This window comes from Pan paniscus, chromosome 3 (assembly GCF_029289425.2).
Source record: "Pan paniscus chromosome 3, NHGRI_mPanPan1-v2.0_pri, whole genome shotgun sequence".
NCBI lineage: Eukaryota > Metazoa > Chordata > Mammalia > Primates > Hominidae > Pan > Pan paniscus.
The window spans coordinates 61,843,419-61,863,297 of record NC_073252.2 but is presented as its reverse complement, the minus strand read 5'-3'; the positions used below and the strand labels follow the sequence as shown (position 1 = coordinate 61,863,297).

Here is a 19,879-nt window from a genome sequence, read left to right as displayed (position 1 = left end):
TACTTTTTTTTTCTTTAAGCCAAATGAAAAGAGGTAACTTTGCTTTTTTCCTTTTTCTTACCTATCAAATAGCATTTATTACATGTCTTTCAGTGAAATACTTAGTTGTTCCAGGCACCTAAAATCAGTTAGGAAGACATAGTTCCCTTCTTTTTTGGGTAATGAAGGGAGCAGTCTAAAGAATTGTATGCATGTTTGCATGGGGTTATTGAGACATTGGATGTGAAATACCTAGGAAGACATGCATGGAGAATGCTTAACAAATGCTCTTCACCTTTTTCTGTCTTCCCTTAGGAAGAACGTTATCTCTCTTCTGATTAGGAAGGACTTCCCTTTTGAGTAGATGCTGGAAAGTGGAGGGTTTTTTTGTTGGTTTGTTTGTTTGGTTTTGTGTTTTTTTTTTGAGACGGGGTCTTGCTCTGTCGCCCAGGCTGGAGTGCAGTGGCATGATCTCGGCTCACTGCAACCTAGGTGGAGGTCTTTTTAAATAACCTCATGTTACTTCAGGCAAATCTGGTACAGGAGAAGCCCAAGCTAACTGAGCTGGGTGAAGGCTTGTGCATCACCTGGCTTGAGTTCCTTGCTGTCACAGATGATAGGTTCATGTACACAACATTAATGTTTGATAAGGAAAGCATTTTTTTTTGTTAAAATTGAATTGTCAGTACTTTACTTTTTTCCCCCCAAAGAGGTATATATAGACTGCAGAAACTTCAGTCCCATATATAAACGTTCATGTCATTTTAGAGGATTATATGGTTGTCTCCAGAGAAATTAACTTACATTATCAAAAAATTCTTTGTCTAATATATTGGACTCTTTAAAAATGTTGAAGAATAAAATATTAATTAGAACAACTTCAAATGCTAAGGTGATGTTTTACCGGGACTTAATTAAATACAACTTTTTCCTTTCGAAAAAGACTGTTCACATTTGCTTCCAGGTGTAATTATTGCTTTCATTCCTTACCCCCCTCAAGCAAATGTGAAAAGTATACATTTCTCATTAGTTTTAGTTCTTAAAACGAATAGTAAATGATTTCACAGCGTAAAATTTGATGTTATTTCTGGAAGCTGGATGATATGGAAGAGTTCATGTGCCTGGACACACAGTTCCCTGTAATCCTACCATCTAGGGAGATAACCTCTGTTAACATTTTGATGTTGTGTTTTTGCTTATTTTTCTATGCATAGTTATGCATTTATATTCTCAAAAATGAAATCATAATGTACATTGCTTTGTAGTCTGCTCTATATATTGTCAACATGTTCCCCTATTAAATATTTTGCTTTTTAGACAGCTGTAGGATATTTTATTTCATGGGTATACCATAACTTTAAGATTTATTTCCTATTCAGCAATTTGATTATGTATTATAATGTAATCTGTAAATAGTGATATGATTAACATCTTAATGACATCCATAGAAAATGACTTATTTCCAGAAGATACCGCTCTAAAAATGAAATTGTTAGGTGAAAGTGTTTTTGAGAATTTTTATATATATTACTCACTGCAGAGATCATGTTCATTTACATTCCTATTAGCAATATATCCAATGCTCAGAATTGAAAATTACTACTTAAAATCTTTGCAAATTGAATAATTACAGAAAAGGGCTACATTTAAAATTTGTATTTGTTTTTCTTACTTAGTGAAGGTTGTGTTTTTTTTCATATTCATTGGCCATGCTATATTCATTCTTTTGAGAATTGCTCATTCATATTTTTTCTGTTGCTTGCTTGGAGAATTTGCTCTTTTTTTAGCATATAAGTTCTTAAGAATGTCCGTCCTTTGTCATATATTGTAACTTTTTTTAGCCTTATTTGTCATTTAACATAGTTTGTGATATTTCAGTACAGAAGTTGTTTTCTTTAGGAGTCTACCTTTGTGTATGTGCTTGAAACTATTTTTGTAATCCAAGAATGGATAAATGTCCTTATTTTCTTCTAGTATTTTCTTATTTCACTTTTACACCTGTCTTTAAAAGGAATTTAAATTTTGTTTATATACATTAACTAAATCAATACAAGTTTGGGGTGAAAAGGAAATTTTTAATCCATCTCAAATGTATTTGGGTATATTATATAAGGTAGGGATTTGATTTTATTTCGAAGAATTTACCAATTGGTTCAGTATGTGAAATCACCATTTCCCCTCTGATTAGTAATGCTATTTTTATAGAATATTAAATTCTTATGTGTCTTTTGTGTCTTAGGCCAATTTCTGGGCCTTCTGGGTTTTTCTACACTGTCAATAATTATCGCTTTAATTGGTGTTAATATTTGGTAGTACACAGGTTCTCCCTTGTTCTTTTAAATTTTGTGAAATATAACTTACAAATAAGTACTTAAAACAGAGTTTAATGGATAAAGCAACAGCTGTGTAATCACAAACTAGATGCAGAGGAGGTCTTGCCAGCACTCCAAAATCTCTGTGTGTCCCCTCTTGACACTCACTGTTTCCCCGAGAGCTAACTATCCTGACGTACGGTAATTCTCCCTCTGTCCTTTTAAGAATTATTTTACCAGTTATGTGTATAACAATATGGTTTACATTTTGCTCACTTTTGACGTATATAAAAATAGAATAATACTAAAAAAAAATCTTTCAAACATGAAATAAAACTAAACTTACCAATTCATCATACACTTTTGAGAATGCCAACTCTTCTACGTCGTGCTGCTTTGTGATGTATGGTCAAATGAATAGTATCTTCGGTATTCTTTCTGACTTGTAACCTGACTAAAGTAAGAATACTTAAGGATTTAAAAGAAACTAGTTTAACAAGTTGGGATGAGTAACCTTTAACCAATATTGAGGTGAAGAATCCTTGATTAAGTCTTTGCTGCAGGAAGTAAGAATTTCCTCTTTCTGGCTAATTAAAATTAAGTGAGAAACAATATCGAAGTTTCAAACCTAAGCAACACCCTCGAGTACTTTCAGAAGTTTTGTATTTGTCTTTCAAAAGGTGGTGCTCTTCATTCTGAGTCAGTACGAGTCTGGTCTCAGGCCCTGATATTCATCTCTTTCAGAGGCAAGCTTTTAACACACCAGAGGTTTTCATAAAACATTCTATGGCCCTTGATTTGCTTTTCTTCAGGCAATGATACTTGTGCTTATGATATCTGGCCCGGCAATTCATTTGTGTCTGTTCTTAAGGAGGAGCTGCCTTTAAGGTAGAAAAATTAAAATATATTTTGAACCAACTACCTTTTCAAAGGGCTTCACCAGCTGATCATCATCTGTCTATATGCTTACAGTTTATTAGGTTGGTGCAAACAACCTAATAGCTACACTATCATTGCATTCTTTGACTTACCTGAATTTGTTGTTGTTGTTGTTCTCAGTCTAGGCTTTTTCACCCCCACTGAGACTTTGCCCCTTGTTCCTATAATGTTTTTTCCCTCCTTTGTATTACAGTTTTCAGTTCAAAATGCCTCTCACTACAAGGTTCAAGTCATTTAGTTAGAACCTGTCTACACAGGGTCCATGGACTCTGAAACCTACACTCAAAGGTTAATTCCTACAGGATTATTTCCATTAATTTCCCCAGCTCCCATACTATCTGTACAACCCATTACCCACACTTTCCCCTCAAGTAGGCTTCTAGTTTTAGTTTTGCTTATTTTCAGATTTATATACCCATTTCTCCTGTTAGATATGAATGATTTGAGGTTCAAAACTTTGATGTCTTCATATGCACTTACCAGCACCTCTGCAAACACTGTGGCATTCAATACTTACTAAGTCTTTCTTTTTGTCAATGTGACAATTGATATTCTCATTTATTTTTCAGCCTTTCTTTGATTTTGAAAAAAAGTTTTTGGTAAAACAGAAACATATGTTAATTACAATTAATAAATGAACACATAGAAAAATGTTCCAATGATTAATAAGTACATAATTCTAAACTTATATCAATTTTCTTTACTATTTAACAAATTACCATAAACTTAACCACTTAAAAACAACTGCCTCTTATTTTCCATTTCTATTCTGTAGATCAGAAGTTCAGGCAAACTCAACTTTGTTCTCTGTTCAGGGTCACAAATGATAAAAGTAAGATATGTGTCTGGCTAGGCTTTAATCTGGAGGCTATGGTGAAGAATTATACTTCCTAGCTCATTCAGGCTGTTGACAGATTTCAATTCCTTGCAAAATGGACTAAAGTCACTTTTTTCTTGGTCACTGTGAGTCAGGACTGCCCTCAGCTTCTGGAGACTGGCCACGCTCTTTAACAAACAAATGGCTCCTTCCATCTTCAAGTCAGCAATAGTGCATATTTTGAAACTCGCAATCTCTGACTTTTCTGCTACTAGGAAGAGAAAATTATCTACTTCTAATGGTTTTCATGCTAATGTACTAGATTAGGCTCACCTGGGTAATATTCTTTTTGATTAACTCAAGGTCAACTGATTAATAACTGCTATAGTCTGACTTTTTGTCTTCCCCTACTCCCAAATTCATATGTTGAAAATCAAATCACAAACGTGATGTTACTGGGAGGTGGGCTTTTGGAGGTGAATAGATCATGAGGGTGGAGCCCTTCATAAAAGAGGCCTTAGAAATCTGTCTTACCCCATCCACCATGTAAGGATACAGTAAGAAGGTGCTGACAATCCCATTACTAGGTATATACTCAGAGGAAGAGAAAGCATTCTACCATAAAGACACATGCACAAGAATGTTCACTGCAGCACTGTTCACAGTAGCAAAGACATAGAATCAACTAAATTCCCATCAATGACAGACTGCATAAAGAAAATGTGGTATATACACACCATGGAATATTACACAGCCATAAAAAAAGTGAGATCATGTTTTTTGTGGGAACATGGATGGAGCTGGAGGCCATCACCCTTAGCAAACTAGTTCAGGAACAGATAACCAAATACCACATGTTCTCACTTATAAGTGGGAGGTAAATGATAAGAACTTATGAAAACAAAGAAGGAAAAAACAGACACTGGGGTCTACTTGAAGGGGGCAGGTGGGAGGAGGGAGAGGAGCAGAAAAGATAACTATGGGTACTGAGCTTAATACCTGGGTGATGTAATAGTATGCACAACAAACCCCTGTGACATGTGTTTATCTGCTGGGTCTGACCTGCAGACCCAGGCCGAGTGATGGATAAGAAAATGTACGCAGACACAGATTTTTTGCCTGGGCCCGTGGCTAGGGGACCGGGCCACTCACAGACACCAAGGAGGGTGCCGTAAAGAGTCACAACAGCCACAGCCCCTACAAGCCAGCACTGTGGGCATTTATTTAGTACAGATTTAATGACAAAGGCTTTGAGGTGACACAACTTGTGGATAATTAACATGGTCGCCCCCCTAGCCCCCAGAGAGCAGTCAGTCCTGCACACGGATTATTAAAGGCCAGGTTCCAAGGCCTAAGTAAACTAACTTATGTAGATCAATTCCCACACTTGCTTGTTATCTACCCTGAGAGAATTCAGCTGCCTTTAGCCAAATCCTCTTTTGAAGCCTTTGCAAAACCTCCTGGCCTTCCAAGAAGGTTTGCATCTTTTTCCTATAATTTCTCCCACTACTCCGACCAATTTTCTATATCTATCTATGTAATAAACCTTCACATGTACCCCCAAACTTAAAAAAAAATTTTTTAAAATGAAGGTGCTGCCTATGTCTATTCACCAGACATTGAATCTGTCTGGCATCTTGATCTCGAACTCTTCAGCCTCCAAAACTGTAAGAAATAAATGTTGTATATAAGCTATCCAGTTTATGGTAGGTGTTTTTATTATAGCAGCCAGAACAGACTAAGATTGTAACTTTAATCACATCTACACAGTCTCTTTTGCTATGGAACATAACAAAATTAGGGGTATGGTATCTCATCATATTAGGACAGAAGAATTTGGGGGACCATTTTAGAATTCTGTCTACCATAATGCCAAACAAAATATTATTTTTATGCTTTAAACCATATGTTTAAAGTGCATGTGTGTGCACACACGTGCACACACACACACACCTATAATTGAAAGACACCCCACATTTCTGTTAAAAGTTAATGGAAATGAAGATAAAATTTTTCTATCTAAATTTTGGGGCTCTAGATTAAGTAACTTTGCTTTAGAAGGTGAGAAAATGAAAGGAATTTGAAACAGAGGTGCAGGAGAATGAACTAGAGCGGATCAAGAATGCAAGAATGAAGAAGGAAGATCAGTTTAATATTCTTCCAACATGAGATGGTGGGAATATGAACAGAGCACAAGCCAGCAGGAATAGAAAGAAAAGATTCAAAGAGAAGATAATGACAGAAATTACTGATAGAGGTGAGGAATAGGGCAGAATCAAAGCTAATTTCTAGGTTCTTAGTGTTGTTGTCAAGGGCACAGGTTCTGAAAATCGTCAGTCCTTCTTTTCCTTCTTTTCTTCCTTCATTTTCTTTCTTCATAGAAGAATGTAGAAAATGTTTATAGCTTAATTGGAAGGAAATAGCAGAAAGAGTGACAGAATGAGAGAGATGGAGACAGAGGAGAAGGAGAGAGAAAGAGACATTTAAATACTGGAGAGAGAGGGTAAGTGATGAACCAAGATCTGGGGCAGAACAGGAGGCAATAATAATAGAACATGGCTTCTGGTCTTTCATTGAGAGGAAAGCACTTTGGTAAGACAGAATAAAAGGAGACAAACAATAATATAAACATTAGTGTGAAAGTGAATTGTTGAGTTGGGGAATTTTGGATAATCTCTTCTGTTCTTAGTATGGTTAGCACCAAGGTGAGTGGAGAGAGCATGGGCTAAGTACCAGTGCTGAGGTGAGTGTTGCCTTGTTGGAACAACAGGGCAGAAAAATGTTTTTAAAACAAAAATAATTGGCCAGGCATGGTGGCTCACGCCCTTAATCCCAGCATTTTGGGAGGCCAAGGTGGGCAGATTACCTGAGGTCAGGAGTTCAAGACCAGCCTGACCAACATGATGAAACCCCATCTCTACTAAAAATACAAAAATTACCTGAGCGTGGTGGCGCATGCCTGTGATCCCAGTTACTCAGGAGGCTAAGGCAAGAGAATCGCTTGAATGTGGGAGGCGGAGGTTGCAGTGAGCAGAGATTGCACCATTGCACTGCAGCCTGGGTGACAAGATCCTGCCTCAAAAAAAAAAAAAATAAAAGGAAAAAAGAAAAAAGAAAAAGAATTATCTGGTGTCATCAATAGCACAACTGAAATGAGACAGCCCAAATTACTAATGGTGTTAATACGTATGGTTGAATTAATTTTCTGTAACTTTGCTCACTTCCACCAGGCACAGAAGAAGAGCCACTGAATTTTGAGATTGACCTAGGGCTGAGGGTTTGTTGGATTGGTAGCCTGCAAGCTAAGGACTAGGAAGGTGACCATTATAGTGATAGAAAACCAGTTTATGACATCTAAAATGAAGTTCCACAGGTTTGTATGAAAGTGTGGTTTTTAAGAGTTAGACATACTATGATACTATGGAGCCTCTGAGACATTTAATAAATCAGAACATCAGATATCTAGAGTGAAACAGAAGTTAAAGTCATTTGAATTTATGAGCTCAAAGAATTAAGGATAGGTGTGGATCATCCGCTTGGATTTTGAAATTGACCACAATGAAGAGATGAGTTGGGTGGAGAGGTTTGTGGTGAGTCAGGTGCCTAGTCCCTTAGTAAATGTGGGGAGTGAGCAAGAGGGTGACCGTAATTAGGAGTGGCAATGTGTGGTATAGCTATAGGCATGAACATCAGGGAAATACATTTTTATACTACTGTGCAGCAAAAATTGTTGGAAGACTACACAAGTATTTGAAAGCTTGTAGTTGGGATTTGGAAGAATTCTGACTTTGTATTAAAGCCAGGGAGAAGAAACAATCACTTGAGATGGCTAAAACAAAGTGATGTTTTAGATAGTGACATCCAGACTTTAGTAAGATGACGTGGAAGCATTCTGTGGAGAGGCTGAAGGTATAGGAGCATTTTAATGAAAGGGAGCAAGGAGGACTCAGTGAAATCAGCTGGGAAAGAGGGTGCTAAAGAGATGTTAAACCAGTGGAGGAGAGAGTGGTATGGGGTAAAGGGGGAGAAATCACACTCATTATTGGTAAGGAACAAAATAGGGGAAATGACAAGTGGTCACAGGGTGTTCATTGGTGCATAGAGTGGGGAAGGGCAGGATGCCATACTTATGGTTCCTGATCCTGATATTAAATTTAATTGACAACAGACTAGCCTAATGTTCTGGGCTAGGTCTCTGTGGCTTAACTATTTGGTGTATCATAGACATCAAAACTGACGGTTATATACAAAATATGGTCATAAAATATATAATTTAAGGTGGAGAAATACATAATTTTATAATGCTATTATGTCAATTTGTGAAATAAATGCATTCATATATACAAGAATTAGAAAATAAAATTAAAAATAGTTGTGTTAAGTTGGTACAATTGCGTGCTCTCCCCCCATCAGTAAGTATGTGTCATAATGTTTCTTTAATATTTTTCAAAGGTGGTGAATAATCCATTTTCTTTACTTCTTAAAAAATAACGTTTGTTCTGAATTCCAGCTATTTTTTCATCAAATAGCTTAGTATTTGTCTTTCCAATAGTTTCTTCTTTATTCTTAGATTATTTTTCCTCTCCATTTTTAAATTTCCCCTTTTCTCATAGTGAATTCTAGCCTGTTCGTTAAACCTTTGAATCCACTTTTCCTAAAGATTATCAATATAGGACAAACACTAAGGATAAAAATGCTAACATTATATAAAATCTTATTTACAATCTTAACAAATGTGTGGCATTGTCTGTGCTGAAATCAGTTTATAATAATATGCTTTACACTTTTTTTTTTTTTTTTTTTTGAGATGGAGTCTCGCTCTGCCGCCCAGGCTGGAGTGCAGTGGTGTGATCTCAGCTTACTGCAACCTCCGCCTCCTGGGTTCAAGTGATTCTCCTGCCTCAGTCCCCTGAGTAGCTGGACCTACAGGCGCGCACCACCATGCCTGGTTAATTTTTCTGTTTTTGTAGAGACGGAGTTTTGCCCTGTTGGCCAGGCTCGTCTCGAACTTCTGACCTCAAATGATCCACCCGCTTCAGCCTCCCAAAGTGCTAGGATTACAGGCCATCTTCCTCATTTCTTATTAGTCATAGTTAAAACCTTAAGGCAAGGAATATATTGAAACCTGTAAAAGAATGTTAACTGTAAACATTTACAAAAGTGGCTTAATCAAAACTTGTTTATTTTTTGCATTTTAGTGGGCTTCTATAGTTTTTTTTTATAAAACAGATATTCTGAAAAAGTAAAGAGTAAAACAGATATTCAGTGCTTTAATAAGGCTTGAAATCTTTTGCTGCCTTATTTTAAAATATGGTGTGGATATTTTATTTCTATCATATTAAGGCTTTAAATTACTTCAAAATTTAAAAAATTATAACTGTGGGGAAAGTGAGAAAAGGATGGAATACGGTATGAATTTGGGGGGTAAACTTCCCATGAAGTATTATGATCTGCCTATTTAACTAGCTTAGTAGCTTTGCCTACACTCTATTCATCTTCTGTTTCCTTAGGTATAGTTGAATATGGTTTTAAGTAGGTTGTTGTCTTAATCATAAAACTGGTTTGGTCCAACAATATACTTTGCAGAACACCATGTAAGTTTAGCTTACTTCACTTTTTTTTTTTGGCATCCAATTGATGTGAGATAAGATCTTGCAATTCTTATTATTGAATTACAGAAATTAAGCATAATTTACTTACTTAGGGCTTTGAGGATTCTTGGTCTGATTTAACCTAAGTTTCTAGTTTAATATCTAAAATATTGGTGAGATTGGCAGGAATAGGGCTGAGGTAATAATGAATGGTGGTAGGAGGAGGATCTGTTTTATGTTTTAAAATTGCAATTTTAATGTTATTAGTTGTTGGGAACATCATTAGTGATGTGGAATAAATTAGATGTATATAAAAGTACAGGTTGAGAAGAGCTATGAGAGCAATGAATGTAGGTATAATGAGGCTATTATTTTTTGTTATTTCTTGAAAGATAGCTCATTTGGGTAAAAATCCTGTTAGCAGGGGCAGTTCTCCTAAGGATAGAATAACAAGGATTATAGATGTTAGTGATGGTCATTTATTTCACATACAGGATAGTGATAATGTTGTGTTACTTATATTTGCAATGAGTAGTATAAATATGGTTACTGTTAATATTAGGTAAATTGTAGATTTGAGAGTGATGGTGGGGATGTAAATTAAAATTGCGATTACTCAACCTATGTGGGTAACTGATGAATAGACTAGAATTTTTTATTGTGTTTGAGTCCTCCTCAACCTCCTACTCGAATGAATAGCACTGCAATTGCTAATAGTATATTTAGGTCTATTGAGGAAAAGATTTAGAACATAATAGAAATTGGGGCTAGTTTTTGTCATGTAAAAATAATCACAGCTGATGTTGGGGAAATCCCTTGTGTTACTTCTGGAACTCAGAAGTGAAAGGAGGAATTCCCAGTTTCATTGCTAAAGTTACAATAATTATTGGAGATGCTGTTTGGTTTAGCATATTTATAACTACTAGGAGAAACTAGTTTGGCAGTAGTCATTTAAGTTTAGTGACTTGTAGGTCTGCAATGATCCTGCCTACTGAACCTGCATAACTCAGGTTAGAATAGTGGAGAAAAGACTGGACTGGATACTAGGGCTCCTAGATTCTGTTCCTCCACTATCTAAAATCCACTGTATAACCTTGCAGGAATTCTCTTGGCCTTGATTTCACATCAGTCAAAAGAGGAGGGTGATGTAGATAATCTCTTAGGTCTCTCACAGCTCTAATAGCTACGATGCTAGCTTTCAAGTTTATTTTTCATTTTCATGATTGCATGAAGAGATTCCTTGCATACCTCCTTTGTCCGTCAAATAAATACATTAACAAAGAAATAAGTTTATTCAGTGAAAAGAGTAAATTACTATTAAAATGTTTTTGTTTTTCATATTGTTGTTGAATCATATAGATTTCACTGAGAGATGGTCAGCTATTGGCAACAACTTTGGTCTAATATTGTTCTAGCATTATAAACTAACTAGAGTTCTCATGCCACCCAAAATTCCATCAGGACTGCACAGAGATTATGAGCTGCCTTATTTATTGTCAGCTTAATGGATTTGACCTGTATTTTAAAAAGAGTCAGACAAATTATAAGTTTTTGTCTATGAAAAGATATGAATATTACTATAGCATCACCACACAGGAGGCAAAGTCTGGTTTTTTTTTATGTTTTAGGGTTTTTTTGTTTTGTTTTTAACCACAAATATATTTTCAAAATTCACAAAGCATAAAAATGCCAATACTGTACAAAAATCCAAACTTCTTTAAAATCTTAATGGATTTTCAGCATCATCTGAAATGATATCAGTTTACAATGACATACTTTGCATTTCTGAGTAAGTTTTGAACATTCATAGAATTTTCAACTTTATTATTCATCTCAAAAGTCTCACAACAATGCCATAAGGTAGACAGCTTAAGGTCCCATTTGGAAGATGGAAAACATGAGGTAAAAAACATTACATGATTCCTACAAAACCAATCGATAAGTCAGACACCTAACTAGAAATAGGACATACAAAGTCTGTTAAAAAAATCCACTTTTCCATTGTTGGATTTTCTTATAACCTTGTGTATTTATTTCTCTCATTTGTGCTTAAATATCATTGAATTCAATTGAATTAAGCACAGAAATATTTAAATCAGTATACACAGTTTCACAGATACTTATTCACAAAAAGATATCACAGTCTTATTAAATATAAATAAAATTACACAAAACACATATTCATGGTTATAGAAATTACATAAAGTAATTTTTGGTAGACAGATCTGCTTTCCTGTATCTACTAAAGGAAGTGTTTAGTTTTAATATAAAATATGCTCATCATCAATCAAGCCCATCTTTAATATGCTAAACATTCTCAAAAACTTTAAATGTTTCTGTGCTATATGCAAACTGTAGGAGTTTAAGTGAAGGATGTGTAAGAATTTAAGTTTTTACTCTGCTTTCTCTGGTGGTAGTTACTCCTAGTCATTGACTCAGAAATTTGATGACATTTCATTTTTAAAGAGGAAATGTGTATGATAAGCTTTTTGTGTTTATATCTTACTGAGATGTGAATAATAACTGGGAGATAAAACATATCTTCAGTCCAAAAAACAAAAAACAAAAAAACAAAAAAACAAAAAAAAAACATAACAGGGAGATATTTTTAGTTGTATTTCTCTCATTTACATATAAACACATATAAACACATGTACCTGTAAACTAACAAAATTTTCCAACACTAGGGAAATGAATAGTCTAGATTTTTCTCTAATAAATCAGAGCAGCAAATCTAATCTCACATTTGAGGTCTATAGAAATACGGATGCATCTCTGTAGTCAGAACTATGGTGACAGATGATTGTCACATCCTATGACTACTTGTCTATAAGCAGACATAGTGCAAAATATATTAATAAGGCATAAAAGTGATTTTGAAAAAATTATAGTAGTTCACCGAATTTGTCTTACAATGTAATTCAAAGTACTTTGAAATCAATTACATGGCTTTAAAGAAGCAAAGATCAATTTTTTAAAAGTATAGTAAGTTTTATTGAGTCTAAAGCACATTATTAATGATAAATAGTAGTTAATCCATGAGACACTACCATGTGCAGACACTATTGCAAGTGTTTTACTTGTGTTAATTCATTTAATTCTCAAAACAACTATTATGAGGTAGTACCACTTTTATTCCCATTGTAGAGGTGAAAGAGTTAATGAAGAGAGATGTTAAGTAACTTCAGCAAGGACACACAGCTCCTATGAGGCAGAGACGATGTTTCAACTTGAGGAGCCTGGTTCAAAGTCCATGTTTTCTATCACTATTACCATCATTAGGATTTGGGCCGTATGTACCACTTATTTGAAAAAAAATTGAGCTCATTTATCTTAAAGCTTGCCAAGGCATTCATTTCCATATAACAAAGATTTATTTAGTTCATAGTATATGCAAGGCACTGTCCTACGTGCTTTACACAAAGCTTTACACAAATCAGCTCTGATATTCTGATAGACACCTGACCTGATACTCTGATGGACATCTGACTTGTCAGAGAGCTGAAGACTTACAAAAGTACCAGTTGCCATATACTGATATAAATATTTCTAAGTAAATAATTGGATAACTCATTCCATCAAAAATTAGCGTGCTTGTCCTGTTACTAATTATTTGAAACCAACTCTCCTAGCCTTCATCTGCTTCTTTTTATCCTCCTGTGCTCATGGAAAAACGTTCCAAAGAGTCTTAATTTTTTTTTTGTCCTTTCTGGGCCAACTGCAACTAACATATAGATGGCAAGCTGCTGTTAAATAATAAATCAGAAAAGCTTCTTAACAACACAACATGCTTCCTGAAGCTAGTGCTTGAGTTATAACACTGTGTTAACAGCAAGTTCAGATACATTTAAAAACTTTTAAAATGTCAACTGTTGAGGTTAGTGATAGTGCTCTGTATTATTAGATATAAGCCCAGTTCAAGTCATATTGCAAATCCCATGCTTCTCCATTCTTGCACACTGAAGGTCCACTTATCAGTTCTAGAATGTTGAAGCCCTGAGTCTTCAGGGAAGACTGTTCTTTTTCACTAGAAGAATCTCACATGCTCCAGGTATTATATGAGGTAAGATTTTGGCATTACTGGCAGCTCTTCATATCCTGTGGAAAATGATGTTCCTGTCTTCAATTGAGGGAAACCACTTATTTATCTTATTAGGAAGTATCACAAGCAGTTTCCCTTGTGAGTAAGGACTAGGTGCTGTCTGTCATTTGCTGTGTCTTCTTCCCTCATGGTAGAGAGGGTTTGGTCCTACGTATGTAACTCAGGATATTAGATTTGTCTGGGTCTGAAGGGCTTCTTGACATCTAGCAAAAGCACTAATCCAAACTAAATGAATTTAAACAATACAAAATACGCAGGAGTATCAGCTCTGTGTGCCATGTGTATAACTCATGGACAATCCACACTACATACCAGTCTTTGAGGCAATCCAATCTCGATACTTAGTTACTCTGGTGTAGACTCCAGGTTTCTTGGGAAGTGCACATGATTGTCCCCAACTTACTATACCTACAATGTACCAGATGTCATGATTGTCATAAACCAGAGGTCCACCAGAATCTCCCTGAAATAAAAACATATTTTAAATTGTTAACTCTACTTTAATTCAGTGGGAAGGTATTGTAATCTGACGTTCACAGAGAAAAAAGGAAATTGGTACACAGACCACAGCCAGACTACAGACTATATAATGGGTCTCTCAGCTGAATTAAAATTTTTGCTAAACTTTAAAGGGCATTGTTTTTCATAGGAAGGCTAACATTCATTCACAGGAAATGGTTACATTAATTCTGTATCAGTATCCTTAGGTTTTTTTTTTTTTTTCTAGTTTGACCAGGTCTGTTTAGCATGGTTTAGTAACTATGTATATAAAATGTTAAATGTGAGATTAGCATTTGTAAGCCTAGGTATACAATTTCAAGGATCTCTTCCAAATGCTGTCACCTTGATTGTATTTTATGGACCTATTTTTGGTCTCCTTTTCTTTTACTCACCTATTTCTAATTCATTTTCTTGCTAAATTTTTATAAACTCCTTTAAATCTCATTTGGAAAACAAAAATAAGAACAAAGAAGATTAAGTAAATAAACAAATAAACATGTGGTCGTTAAAAGCGTGGTCTCAGCAGCTGAAATGCCGGTTTCAGGTCCAGCTCTATTAATTACTGGCTGTATGACCCTAGGTAAGATACTTAAGCTTTCCGTGCCTCTTCCTCACTTATTTATTTATCTGTTTCTTTAATTAACTATTTACTGAGTTCCTATTCTATGTCTGAGGCAAACTGATGTCTATTAGAGATAAAATGATGACCAAAAATGACAGGCCCCTGTGCTCATAGAGTTTGAAGTTTAGGTTAAAAACAACAACAACAACAACAATATTAAATAAGCCTAAAAACAAATGCAAAATTACCATTATGATAAGTGCTATGGTAATACACAACAGGGAAATTTGACTGATAAGGAAAAACAGGAAAGTTTCCCCTGAGGAGTATAATTGAGCTGATATCTGAAGGAAGAAGAGCAGAGCACAAGGGAAGTGGGGATTAGGTGTGTTATAGGCAGAGGGAACAGTATTGCAAATGCTCTGTGGCATGAAGGAGCCTGGCAAATGCAAGGGCCTAAAAAAGGAGGTGGGTGTAGAGAGGAGTGTAAGAGGGGCAAATAGTGTGTGATGAGTCTGGAAGGTAAGGAAAGACAAGTCCATGTAGAGCCTTGTAGGTCTTGTTTAGAAGTTTTTGTTTGTATCTTAAGACTAAAGGTAATCCACTGAAGTGTTTCAGAGAGAGATCTGACATGATTAGCATTTTTTTGGAAATGGTTCTGGCTCTTATTTGGCTAACGCATGAGAGGAGCATAAGAGTAAAAATGAGGAAATTAGCAAGACAGCTAGTGTAGTTGTCTGGTCAAGGGAGGAAGGAAAGGAGCATGAAAGAGAGGCAAAGAAAGGAGAAATGGTGATGCAGAAATATTTAAGAAGGTAAAACAACCTATTAAGACTGAATCATGAAGAAGTGGAAAACCTGAAGAAATGGAAAACCTGAACAGATCAATAATAAGTAAGAATACTGAATCAGTAATTAAAAAGTCTCCCACCAAAGTCAAGTCTAGGACCAGATGGCTTCACAGTTCAATTCTACCAAGCATCTAAAGAAGAACTAATACCAATCTTTCTTAAACTCTTCCAGAAAACTTAAGAAGGAATACTCCCAAACTCATTTGACAAGGTGAGGATTACCTTGATACTAAAGCCAGATAAGGACACTTCAATATTCCTGATAAACATAGGATGTAAAAATCCTTGACAAAATACTCATGAACCAAATTCAAGTAGATTAAAGGAATCATTCATCATTATCAAGTGGGATTTATCCCTCAGATGCAAGAATGGTTCAATATATTCAAATCAATAAGTGTGATTCATTACATTAACAAAACGAAGGCTAAAAACTATGATCCATTCAACAGATGCAGGAAAAGCTTTTGAAAAAATTCAACACACTTTTGTAAGAAAAACTTTCAACATAATAGGTGTATGTCAAACACAATAAAAGCCATAGTGAAAAATCTAAAGTGTTTCCTGTAAGACCAGGGACATCAAAAGGATATCTACTCTGATTTCTTTTCAATGCAGTTCTGGAAGTAGTCGCTAGAGAAATTAGGCAAGAGAAAGAAATAGAAGACATTCTAATAGAAAAGGAAGAGATGAAATTGTCTTTGTGTGTTGACAACATGATCTTATAGATAGAAAACCCTAAAACCAACAAAAAGCTGTTAGAAGAGATAAATAAATTCAGTAAGTTTGTAGAATACAAAATCAATACACAAAACTCAGTAGTGTTTCCATATACTAATAGTGAGCTATCTGAAAAGGAAATTAAGAAAACAATCCATTTACAATAGCAAGAAAAAATAAAACACTTGGGAGTAAATTTAACTGAAGAGGTGAATGCTTTGTATACTGAAAACTGTAAAATATAGAAGAAGCTGAAGAAAACACAAAAATGAAAAGATACTCCATGTTTATGGATTGAAAGAATTATCATTGTTAAAATGTTCATTAAAATGTTAAAATTATCATTGTTAAAATGCAATCCCTACCAAAATTCCAATGCCATTTTTCACAAAGAAAGAAAACAATCCTTAAATCCATATAGAAGCAAAAAAAAACCTTGAATAGTCAAAATAATTTTGAGCAAAAAGAACAGAGCTACAGGCCTTATACTACCTGGTTTCAAAATGTCTTATAAAGCAATTGTAATCAACATAGTGTGGTCCTGGCATAATAACAGACTCATCAACTAATGGAATAGAATAGAAAGCCAGAAAAAAACACATATATTTATGGTCAATTGATTTGTTGACAAAGATGCCAAGAACACACACTGAGGAAAAGATAGTCTATTCAATAAATGGTGCTGGGAAAATTGGTTATCTACATCAGAAGAATAAAATTAGGCTGGGCGTGGTGGCTCATGCCTGTAATCCCAGCACTTTGGGAGGCTGAGGCAGGTGGATCACTTAAGGTCAGGAGTTCGAGACCAGCCTGGCCAACATGGAGAAACCTCGTCTTTACTGAAAATATAAAAATTAGCCAGGCATGGTGGCACGTGCCTGTAGTCCCAGCTACTCAGGAAGCTGAGACAGGAGAATAACTTGAACCTGGAAGGCAGAGGTTGCAGTGATTCTAGATCGTACCACTGCACTCCAGCCTGAGTGACAAAGCAAGACTCTCTCAAAAAAAAAAAAAAAAGGAGAAGAAGAATGAAATTAGACCCTTACCCTTACACCGTGCACAAAAAGAAACTCAAAATGGATTAAAAACCTAAACTTAAGACCTGAAACTATAAAACTACTAGAAGAAAACAGACAAAAAGCTCCATGACATTGGTTTGGGCAAGGATTTTTGAATATTACCTCAAAAACTCAGGCAACAAAAGCAAAAATAGGCAAATGAGATTGTATCAAACTGAAAAGCTTTTGCACGGCAAACAAAACAAAACAACAATTAATAAAGTGAAGAGACAACTCACAGAATGGGAAAACATGTTTTCAAACCATATATTTGATAAGGGCTTATATCCAAAATATATAAAGAAGTTAACACAATAGCAAAAAACAAAACAAACAAAACCTGATTTTAAAAAATTGGCAAAGGACTTAGATACCTCTCAAAAGAAGACATACAAATGACCATCACATGCATGAAAAAAATGCTCAGTATTACAAATCATTAGGGAAATGAATTTAAACCACAATGAGATATCTCTTTACTCCTATTAGAATGGTTTGTATAAAAAAGATGAAAGTCAAGTATTGATGAGGATGAAGAGAAAAGGGAACCCTTATATACTCTTGGAGGGAATGTAAATTAGTACAGATATTATTGAAAACACTATGGAGGCTCTTTATAAAACTAAAAACAGAACTACCATATGATCTAGCAACCCCACTTCTAGGAATATATCCAAAAAATTAAAATCAATATGTCAAAGGAATATCTGTACTCCCATGTTCACTGCAGCATTATTCACAACAGCCAAGATATGGAATCAACCTAAGTGTTCATCAGTGTGTGAAGAGATAAAGAAAATATGGTATATCTACAAAATAAATATTATGCAGCCATAAAAAGAATAAATTCTGTCCATTTGGGACAACATACATGAATCTAGAGGACATTATGCTAAGTGAAATAAGCCAGGCACAGAAAGACATATACTACATCATTTCACCTATATGTGCAATCTAAAAAAGTTGGATTCATAGAAGTAGAGAGTAGACTGATGATTACCAGAGTCTGGGTGAGCCTAGGCGGGTGGAGAGTGAGGGAAGGGGGAGTTGCTAGTCAGAGGGTGCAAAGTTTCAGTGAGGAGGAATAAGTTTTGAGATCTACTGCAAAGCAGGGTGACTATAATCAATAATACTGTATTATAGATTTCAAAATAACTAAGAGTAAATTTTAGATGTCTATCACAAAGAAAATGTTAAGTGAGGTGATGGATACATTAATTAGCTTTACTTAACTATTCCACATTGTATACATGTATCAAATGTCACATTGTACTCCATAGATGTAATACAATTATGATTTATCAATAAAAAATAATGGACAGTGAAATCTGAGCTGGAAAAGTAGAAGCTGGAAGAAAGGAAATGATTAATGAACTGTGAGAAAACAGAGGAATCAATGGACAATAGGTGTCTATGAAGTTGAAAAAAGACTTTTTCATTCAATCAGTCATCACATATTTTCACCAGTCTATTTCAGGTGCAGTAAATAAAATAGATTAAAATATGTCTTCCTTCATGAAGCTTACATTTTAGTTAGTGGAGAAATAGGCAATAAGCTAGATAAATAAACATACTGCATACTGGATGGTGACAAAGGCTAAGGAGAAAAATAGAACAAAGAAAGGACACAAGGAATGTACATGTAGGTTGTGCATGTTGGGAACAAGAGTTGGTAGACTAGGGTATAACATAGTAAGTGTATATAGGGAAGCAGTAGTTAAAAAGCAAGGGAGAAACACTGGGGGATAGTAGTCAAAAAGGAAGATGCAAATGAGCATTTTTGGAGTGGAGTAGTTTTTGATAACAAGGCCCATAGTGTGACTCTAAGAGGAGGGTCTGAGGTGGCTGAAGAGTATAGAAGATCACTGGAGAAGAGGAGGTCTAGGAACTAAAAGTCCAGCATTTGAGCAGGTCAGTGTTGTTAATGCAGGGCGTGGAATGGAAAGAAAACCTGTTTCAGCTGTCGCTGTCATTAAAAAATGTGAGGGGCGAAGGGAAATGACTGGGAGGCTGGGGGATGAATATGGTAATTATAATATTGCTTTTATCTCATTACATTAAATGAAATAATGTATAAAAAGTGCTTAATTTTTGGCTTAGCATATATTAAGCACTCAATACAATTATTGTTATTGTTATGATTATTAAATAAACTCAGTTCTCGGTGTAAGAGATGCCATTTTTTTTTCTCCTAGGTAAAATATATGCCAAACTCAGAAATAGCTAATGGAAACTTTTGGCCTTGACTTTAAACTTACCTTACATGCATCTATTTTTCCTTCCATGAATCCAGCACATAACATTCCTGGAGTTATCAGGCCATCATACACATCCTTTCTGTTACACACATCAGTGCTTATGGTTTCCACTCTGGCTTGCCGAAGTGTATTTTGTATAGGTCCTATTGCACAAATGGATAAAAAAACAAATAAACAGTATTCCTCAAA

General features: G+C 35.2%; 1 protein-coding gene and 1 long non-coding RNA gene across 2 annotated transcripts in view; one reads left to right on the top strand and one right to left on the bottom strand.

The window, feature by feature from the left end:
• The window catches only part of LOC117979984 (uncharacterized), a 377,942-nt gene that overhangs the window by 330,547 nt on the left and 27,516 nt on the right, over positions 1-19,879 (top strand). The gene's annotated exons all lie outside the window — the stretch shown is intronic.
• The window catches only part of TMPRSS11F (transmembrane serine protease 11F), a 142,273-nt gene continuing 132,973 nt past the window's right edge, over positions 10,580-19,879 (bottom strand). Inside the window, exons 10-11 of the mRNA XM_055111482.2 lie at positions 19,691-19,833; positions 10,580-14,203 (exon numbers count right to left, since the gene is read on the bottom strand). Coding sequence (XP_054967457.1) covers positions 14,045-14,203; positions 19,691-19,833 — 302 coding nt within the window. The 3' untranslated portion in view covers positions 10,580-14,044. The remainder of the gene's footprint in view (positions 14,204-19,690; positions 19,834-19,879) is intronic.